This window comes from Paralichthys olivaceus, chromosome 17 (genome assembly GCF_024713975.1).
Source record: "Paralichthys olivaceus isolate ysfri-2021 chromosome 17, ASM2471397v2, whole genome shotgun sequence".
In the NCBI taxonomy this organism is placed as follows: domain Eukaryota; kingdom Metazoa; phylum Chordata; class Actinopteri; order Pleuronectiformes; family Paralichthyidae; genus Paralichthys; species Paralichthys olivaceus.
In genome coordinates, this window is record NC_091109.1 from 17,368,643 (window position 1) to 17,377,803 (window position 9,161).

The window sequence follows — 9,161 nt, forward strand, 5'->3', positions numbered from 1 at the left end:
TATTCCCAGTTTTCACACACTCAAACTTTAAACTAGTTTCTATAAAACTGAATTATGAAATAACTCGACGTGATGAAGCAAAAGATTGTTAGATTGATTATAACGGATTTTGATTTTGTTTTAATAATTAACGTTATATGTTTAAAAAAAGACAACGTCTGTTTTTTTATTTTCCTTAAATTTTATTTTTGTTTTGTGGATGAAGAGTTTTTATCATAAAGTAAAACATGATGTTTAATCTACAGTAGGGGGGGTCAATGTGTGTGTGTGGGGGGGGGAGTGGTTAGTCTGTAACATGACACAAAGGGGAGGGGTTAGTCTGTAACGTGACACCAGGGGGAGTGGTTAGTCTGTAACATGACACCAGGGGGAGTGGTTAGTCTGTAACGTGACACCAGGGGGAGTGGTGAGTGTGAAATACCAATAAATAACATAATAAATAAACATGACAGAAATCATTCGGAACAGGGGTGTCATAATGGCATATTGCTGTTGCATTTTGGGTAAATACAGTACTGAATTTAGTTGCAAAACAGTGAGCGGTTATAAAGCTAGCTTTCATGCTATGTTACATTTCAGACAGGAAACAGTTGGCATCAGACTGTCAGAATAAAAGATCAAGTTCCTTGCAGGTGAGACATGTAACAGCCTGCTGATCTTCCATCGTCCAATCAGGAGCAAACATTCCCATCAGGGGTCTGCTTTAACCTGTCAGAGGTGTGTGTGGGCGGGGCTAATTAGAAGTAAATGGAGCAGGTTGTCTGGTTGCCATAGGAATGTGCTGATGGCAACACAGCAGCGCCCCCTTGTGCCTCTCATGGGCTCTGTTTTATCATAACTGTGAAATTATCAACTAAATCTAACCATACTAGCTAATGCTTATGCTAACTGACGCTAACTCAGCCACCAGTAAGGCTGAGTGTGTGTGTGTGTGTGTTGCTGCTGCAAACAGTGCTTCTGGACTACATCTCCCATAATGCAGCAGAGGCCTCAGGAATCAGTCCTGAAAGAGAAACAGATGCAGCCGATGAAAACATCTTTGTTGGTCATCACATTCACAGAGTCAAACTGAGTGTGGCCACCAGAGGGAGCAATATTTCCTCATCAGTTTAGCTATGAGCAGCCTGGAGAAATGCATGCCCATGCTCATTAGCATGTTAGCTTAGCACAGCTTGTTTAAAAGCCTGGCCCTGAATGTTAGCATAGTGTTGCATGTTAATGTAAACAGTGTGAACCTGACTTCAGAGACCACTGATTTTACAGTTGAAATAATAGCGGTTAATGCTAGCACAGCTTGTTAGCATAGCACTGATGGAGGCATGCCAGCATAGCATGTTAGCATAGCACTGATGGAAGTTGCAGGGGGCATCATATGTCAACAGTGTTACAGCCCCTTAGGTGATAATGGGATTTTCAACATTGGATAATATGTTGACTTCAGCTAATAATGATCAGCTACATTGATTGATTGATGGATTTGTAGTCCAATCAGATCGTTATGTTGTTCTTGCAGGTCTTCCTGTCCTGTGTGGTTCCTCCCAAATATTTGATCCAATCAGGGCGTAGAGCTCAACAGTTTGGTTCCTGAAGATCTCGTTTATTTGAGATTGTGATTACCAGCCAGCGGGTGAGATGACCACAAACTACGAGATTGTGAAAAAATGTTAGATTCTCCAGTAGAAGCCTCGAGTCCGTAAGAGATCAACAATCCTCAGTGTCATAGCTACGTCTGCGATTGGTGGAGCTCACTGTTACCATGGAGATGTTTACTACAGCCGGCCGTGATTGGGTGGTTCAGTGTTGACTCAGAGTGACTCATGGTTTTTCTGGAAGTTGGAAGCTGGAAGTTGTAGGATCACTCACAATGGATTATGGGATGTGAAGTTCCCTCACTCTTCAAATAATTACAGACAGTCTTGTATCTTTGGCCTTTTTTGCATTTTTCAATATTTTCTTTTTGCTCCGAATCAAATTATGTCCAAATCTTTTTGAAATGATTTTTGGAAACGGCAACAGAAACCATTAACGAGGAAGGTACTTCCTGAACCAGAGACGTCGTAAAAGGAGTCGCTCTATTTGCTGTATGTGTGTTTTTCTTGGAGCCGATGAAATGTGAGCTCCTGATGATATTCTGTTGTAACACAAATAGAATGGAAAGAATGCTGCCATGCACCAATCAGCCAATCAGCATCCACCTGTGAGGACAGGCCTTCCTGTTACCTGTGATGTCATTAATCAATCACATGATCAGGAGACACTTCGGTTTCTTTATGGACGACGACTCGTGTGACGGACAGCTCAGGATGCTGCCGCCGTGCTTCGCTTAGCGCCGCCGCCAGAGCCTTCAGGAAAGACATGAGGGTGAGACCTGGTCCAGGTTCAGGTCCGGATTAAGATCCAGATATTTTATGGTTTGATTTTTTTCATCCAGATCTTGGATTTGTTGTGATTGGCTGAACTGGCCGACAAAGATGTTTTTTTTAATTGATCTTATAAATCATAAAATAACTAAAAAAGATAAGAAGCACAGATTTCCACAGATAAAAACAATGTGTAACACCAAATATCAAATAAAGCTGAGGAAATATGAAAACGTAATCACAGACCTGAATTCTGATCCGACAGAAAGCAACTGATTTAAAATCATTGATCGGTCAAAGTGCTCCTCAAGAAACGAAGCTCAGTTGAGTTCAGACTGAAAGTGCTCGGCAGTATTTAAAACGTTACCTCGTCGTGGTCGATTTCTGTGTCTCCAGAGATGACGATCCGTTTCTCGATTCTTGTTTCAGAAATTCCTCCTTTTACTGTCTGAAGAGAAAAAGAGAGAAAATTGTTCTTCTCATTTTCTCACCTTTCTGTGATGCATGTGTTACCAGGGTGACGTGTGTGTAACCATGGTGATGTGTTACCTTGGTGACGTGTGTGTAACCGTGGTGATGTGTTACCGTGGTGACGTGTGTGTAACCGTGGTGATGTGTTACCTTGGTGATGTGTGTCGTGGTGCTGGTGTTAGACGTCTCTGCGGTGAACGTCTGCGAGCTCAGAACTCGACCTGCAGGCAGATCAGACTCCACTCGGCTCTGAGAAACATGAACATTAAGGTCAATCAATAATAATTAATACTCTGAAGATTTGTTTGTGTTTCCTCAAACTATTTTATTGTTGTTAGTTTTGTGTTCAAGTCCGTTTATATAATGTGTGAATATATATTTAATAAATGAAATATCAGCCATGTTTTATTTCATATATAGGTAATATAAATTAGATTTAAGATAATGATTAATAAAATTGAACTCACCCCTGGAGCTTCGTACGTGAGAGTCTTCCTCATAACTGGGACCTCCTGAAATGTTCACACATCAAATTAAACATGTTACACATATAACACACACATGACACAGTATAAACATGTTCATATACATATTCAAAGACTAGATGAACTATCTCTTTTGTCTAAGCCTCGGTTCTGATGTGATTGTCGTGTTCTCTGATAAACAGACTCAGCGTTAAATGTTAGAGAACCACGGATCAATGAGCTCTGACATCATCAGAAATTAAGAAAATAGATAATAAAAGTTTTCTTTTATCTCAACAGCTGAATTAACAACCAATCTGTCAGCAGGAACATTAGGGGATGAGCCTGAGGGGCGGGGTCACAGCTTCTACTGGGGGAGGCAGCTGAAGGGGGGCGGGGTCACCGGTTTGAATGGATGAGGGGTCAGAGGGGCGGGGTCAATGAATTTACTGTGGAAGGGTTCTGAGGGGCGGGGTCACAGCGTCTACTGGGGGAGGTATCTGAGGGGCGGGGTCACTGTTTTCACTGGATGAGGGTTCCGAGGGGCGTGGTCACTGGTCTCAGGTGTTACCTCCTGCAGAGGTTTAGGTTCTTTGTCATCATCGTCACTGTGGTGGGACGGCTGCATCTGATTGGACCGTGGAGTTGGGCGGAGTAAAGAGAGTGGAGGGGAGTTTTCACTGAACCTCCACTCGGCTTTGTCATCTTCGGAGTTGTCTGACTCCTCGTTGCTATAGTAACGTTGAGACAATCCCAGAGTAGGTCGAGCCCAAGGTCTGGTCTCAGGGCTGTTGTTCACCTCCGTACTACTTAGCTCCTGCTCCCCGTAGCTTGCTGTAAAGTTAGCATTCATGCTATCCTGATTAGCATTGTTAGCGTCTAGGCTCTGAGCCTGTATGACAGCAGCCTCCATAGCCTCCTCTACTGCTGCCTGCGCTAACACACTAATAGTATCTTCGCTAGCCTCGCTAGCATCTTCATCGCTCATTTGGCTACTAGGCTCATCATCGCTGAAATCTTCATCAGGCTTATCTACGGGACTATCACCCTGGTTAGCGTTGTAATCATCACTGGCCCAATCCTCTATGACATCATCAGTATGCATGACGCCAGCCTCTGGGGGAGGGGGCAGAGGGTTACTAGGGGGTGGGCCTACAACACTTCCTATTGCTACCTGGTCCACCAATGGCTGGTCCTGGTCATGTGATTGTGTCATCAAGAGGAGTGTCTCCACTTTCTCCGACGTCTGAAACACAAAGACATTGACATCGTTAACCCTGATCTCACAGACAGGGAGACAGAGAGACCAGGAGACAGTGGGACAGACAGGTACCTTCAGCAGGTTGTGTTCTCTAAAGGTTTCTTGATCTCTGGCCGACTTCAGCAGAGCGTTTAGTTCAGGAGACATTTCATCAAATGTAGGTTTGGGCTGCATGGACACACACACACACAGACACACACACACAGACACACACACACAGACAGACACACACACACACACAGAGACAGACACACACAGAAACAAACTCAGGTAAAGAAGCATCTGAAACTTGGTCTGATTTTTCAACGTGACTAAAATATAAACTACAATCTGTAGCCATGCGGGGGAGGGGGGGGTATAAGGGGCTTGATAATATCATATCAAATCGTATATTATCATAAAAACAGAGGATTCCACAAAAATCTTGGTTCAAATGAGGAGACAAAACCAAGTAACCAATCAAATGAAGGGTCTACTGACAGGAAGTGACGAGTGTTCAAAACAGAAAGTATTCTGGGTAAAAAATAAAAAACACAAATCAGCTGGTAAGTGTCCACCATTGTGATCACAGGAGAAACAAAATGGTGTCCGAAGGAAGTGAAGGAGGAAGCAGAGAGTTTAAACTGAACACTGCAGCTCCACACTGCCCCCTGCTGGACTCCCTGCAGCTCCATGCTGCCCCCTGCTGGACTGCCTGCAGCTCCACACTGCCCCCTGCTGGACTCCCTGCAGCTCCACACTGCCCCCTGCTGGACTGCCTGCAGCTCCACACTGCCCCCTGCTGGACTCCCTGCAGCTCCACACTGCCCCCTGCTGGACTCCCTGCAGCTCCACACTGCCCCCTGCTGGACTGCCTGCAGCTCCACACTGCCCCCTGCTGGACTCCCTGCAGCACTCCCTGCAGCTCCACACTGCCCCCTGCTGGACTCCCTGCAGCTCCACACTGCCCCCTGGTGGACTTAAAGTGCTGTTGTTGTTGTTTATAGCCGGTTCTAAAAAACGACCCACTGTATCTATGACCCGGTCACACCTGGTCGTCAGGCTCCTGCAGTTTCACGGAGCTGAGGTGTTAAGTTTGAACAGACACAAGCCAGCACAGTGGGGGGGGTTAACTTGTCACTGCGAGGACACTGTGTTTATTCCTCATGCTTGTTTCCATGACAATCATCAACCAGCCAATTAGCGTACCACTCTGGCCATGGAGGGTGACTTCCTGCTGGGGGCAGGACTTAGGTTCAGCTCCTCCACAGGTGATCTGGGATGGAGGAGGGGGGTCATCACTGAGCCTCCAGCCCCTCGGGGGTCCAGCGCTCTGACCCCACTTCCTCCAGTCTCACTAATGACGACACAGATGGTGGACAGGGGCTCTGACGGTGAGATCGGCGTCTTCACCTCACAGATGGTCATCAGTGACCCCCCTGTGATGACATCATCAGCAGCAGAGAGCGGAATGACTCGAACCTGCCTGTCCAGGTCAATGCTCGGTGTCATGGCAACATCAGAGCTATTATCCCTAGTTGTCATGGTGACAGTCCTGCCCGAGGTGGTGTCGTAGCTCCGCCCCACAGTGTAACTCTTCTCTCTGATTGGCTGAGGGGATCGTTGGTTTGTTATGACCCCGCCCTCCTGGAGCGCACAGGTGAGCAACATCAAACACACAAACTAATGAACCGATGACAGTGACATCAGCAAAGATACGGTTACGTTAGGTTTCCAGTAAACAATTATTTGATCAGGGTCTGTTTCAGGTTCAGTGACATCACATCCTTTTGCAGAACAGACTGCTGGGTCATTTGTTAAATGGAAACGTGGGCTGCATTCGTAAAGTCTAATAATATCCTTTCCTAACCACTAAAACATCTCCCTTCCTAACCACTATTCCTTGACCCTGATGGAATATGTCACTGGGTCAAGAAAAGATGTGAAGGAGAAGCTGTGAGGAGTTAGGAAAGGAACTAGGAAAGGAAAACCATTGTGCTGACAGAAGATACACACAAAATGTACAGCGCTCTGTGCAATTATAATAAAGTTTCCTGTTTTAAATAGAATGACTCCTGAGGAAAGATGTTTCCTCTGCTAAAGGAGATGAGTTAGGAAGCATCGAGGCTCCTTTCCTCATCACCTAGAGAATTATTATTATGGCGGCTGCTGAAACACTTCAGGTCAGTTCACTCAGTTAAAAAGGTTCCTAAGATAAATGGACTTTTGGAACGCAGCCACCATGTGACCAGACCTGTATGACGTCACCGTGTCAGTGACTGAACACCTGAACGAACCTGCAGGATTGATGACATCATAACTAGTCAGGAGCCAATCAGAGTCTAGTACGAATCTGACTTTACAGTGAAGAAAAAAATCATTTCATGTTTTATAAAAGCTCTGGAAGAAATAGTTACTGATTGACAGCTCAGTCGACCTACCTCTGAAGAGCTGCTGTCCAGTGGGAGGGGCTAAGAGACAGAGAGACAGTTTCAGACAGACAGACAGTTTGTTTATGTTTTATTTCCTCTCTGTCTTCGCTCTCACCTCCTCTGGCTCCAGAGGTTCGATCATCGGAGAGTCGTCGATTCGTCGTAGCGGCGACGCAGCAAGACGTCTCTCCCATTCAGTCACCCCCCCTCCTCCCCCTCCCTCTAAGAAGGAGCGCCTGAGCGCGCTGATGGTGCTCTGAGGTTTCTGGACATCCTCAGGACTCAATGTCTCCTGGGGACACAAGTAGAAGCAAGAGTGAGAAGACAGGGGTAGGACAGGTGAGGGGATGGGGGAGAACAGGAGAGGGGACAGGCAGGAGGACAGGTGAGGGGACAAGGGGGAGAACAGATGGGAGGACAGGTGACGGGACAGGGGAGAGAAGAGAGGGGAGGACAGGGGGAGGACAGGTGAGGGGACAGGTGAAGTTATATTTACCTGAGTTTTCAAATCTTCATCCTGATCAGACTGTCGGAGAGACAGACAGGCAGAGAGACAGGTTAGTGTCGTCCCCACAGTTTAAAACTCTCTGTCTCTTAATGTGAACATTTACCTCAGTGGCTGTCAGGTCTCCGTCCACAGTGTCAGTCAACTCCGTCTGAACACAAGCAAGACAGGTGAGACGGGTGAGATGGGTGAGACAGGTGAGACAGGTGAGACGGGTGAGAGTCATTAACCTGCAGGTGTTACCTTGGTTTCCTGTTTGTGAGGAGTCGGAGGAGAAATGTCCGTCGCTCTCGTCTCCTCCTCTTCCTCCATCACCTCCTGCACCACCTCCTCCACCACGAGCACCTCGTCCTCTACGAGAGACAGACAGGACTCCATTATCTCACAGCATCAATCAGCTGACTTATTATGTCCCCTCTGATTGGTTGTTTACCTTGCTCCACCCTCCTCTCCTCTGTCCTCCTCTCAGGTGTTACCATGGTGATGAGGTCACTGACAGCTATGGATTTAGATGCTGCATACAGTCCTGAACCCATATCTACACACACACACACACACACACACACACACACACACACACACATACACAGTCATCGGCAGCCACAGTAACCACAGTGACGACTCAGCCAATCAATCCTCATGTTCATAATTAACAGTGAAGCATGACTCGTAGCTCAGCCAATGAGAGCTCAGGATACATGCACAGAAGTGTGGGCTGGTCAGCCAATCAGCATTCAGACCATTATCACTCTACATCACACTGCTCCACACAAGCAATGCTAACAATGCTAACAAAATTAACAATAATAACTAGTCTAACAATGCTAACTAAGCTAAGAAACCTGTTAACGTTAACAAAAGTATTCAAATTAAATGTTAGCAAAGTTCATGAGAAGATGATACAAACCCTTCACACCCCTGACATCAATGCTCCCAGCTAAGGCAGTGCACAGGCTGACAATGCTAACAAGCCATCAATGCTAACAAAGTCCCTGACTGGATCTGGATCACAGACATTCAGTCGAACTGATAACGTTCAGTAGCAGCTACACATCAGTACAAACGAAGTTAGCATGGTTTAAAGTCACGCTAATGATGCTAACCTTCAGAGAGTAACCCTGTGCAGTCACACCTCCCTCCTGTAGAGGTCAGACACCACCAGCTAAATGTTTGTCTGAGTCATTCATGACTGAAAATGTACAGAGGAAGAAAAATCATACAAAATAATAAAGAAGCAGGAAAACATCCAATGAACCTGCCCAATCAGAAGGTTTTAAACTCAAGCCCCGCCCCATCTCATACGTTAGCCCCGCCCAATGGTTTGCTTTAGAGACAGGTGTCCCCTGGTGGAAGAAACATGAAACAGCAGAAACTGTGAGGTTTCATTCTGTCTGATCATGTGGTCATGACACGTGATGACATCATCAGAAACAGAGCTGAGAGCTGATTGGACAGAAAAGAACAACTGATCCATGAGTATCTCAGTGAAGCAGAGTCTTTCAGCCAATCAGAATGCAGCAAGCAGCTTCCTCAACAAGCTGAATGAAGAGAAGCATTCCGAGCTGTGACCAATCACAGAGCAGTATGACTTCAGCCAACAGCGTTAACGAGCTCTACCTGTGTGTGTACCGCCGTTGGCTTTGGGGAGGGCTGTGATGGCTGGAGAGCCAATCAGAGAGGGCGTGGGCG

General features: G+C 46.2%; 1 protein-coding gene across 10 annotated transcripts in view; it reads right to left on the reverse strand.

Moving 5' to 3' along the window:
• Positions 1–161: 161 nt before the first annotated feature.
• Positions 162–9,161, reverse strand: part of epb41l3a (erythrocyte membrane protein band 4.1-like 3a) — an 18,017-nt gene continuing 9,017 nt past the window's right edge. For 4 of the 10 annotated variants that reach the window (XM_069511973.1, XM_069511969.1, XM_069511974.1 and 1 more), the window contains exons 13-27: positions 9,090–9,161; positions 7,906–8,010; positions 7,716–7,825; positions 7,579–7,623; positions 7,464–7,493; positions 7,083–7,259; positions 6,977–7,006; positions 5,745–6,182; positions 4,629–4,724; positions 3,867–4,541; positions 3,299–3,343; positions 2,982–3,080; positions 2,728–2,808; positions 2,221–2,342; positions 162–1,003 (exon numbers count right to left, since the gene is read on the reverse strand). The exon at positions 9,090–9,161 is cut by the window's right edge and continues 12 nt beyond it. In XM_069511973.1, coding sequence (XP_069368074.1) covers positions 2,232–2,342; positions 2,728–2,808; positions 2,982–3,080; positions 3,299–3,343; positions 3,867–4,541; positions 4,629–4,724; positions 5,745–6,182; positions 6,977–7,006; positions 7,083–7,259; positions 7,464–7,493; positions 7,579–7,623; positions 7,716–7,825; positions 7,906–8,010; positions 9,090–9,161 — 2,114 coding nt within the window. In that variant the 3' untranslated portion in view covers positions 162–1,003; positions 2,221–2,231. The remainder of the gene's footprint in view (positions 1,004–2,220; positions 2,343–2,727; positions 2,809–2,981; positions 3,081–3,298; positions 3,344–3,866; positions 4,542–4,628; positions 4,725–5,744; positions 6,183–6,976; positions 7,007–7,082; positions 7,260–7,463; positions 7,494–7,578; positions 7,624–7,715; positions 7,826–7,905; positions 8,011–9,089) is intronic. The other 6 variants (XM_069511970.1, XM_069511976.1, XM_069511972.1 and 3 more) reach the window with 6 other exon arrangements.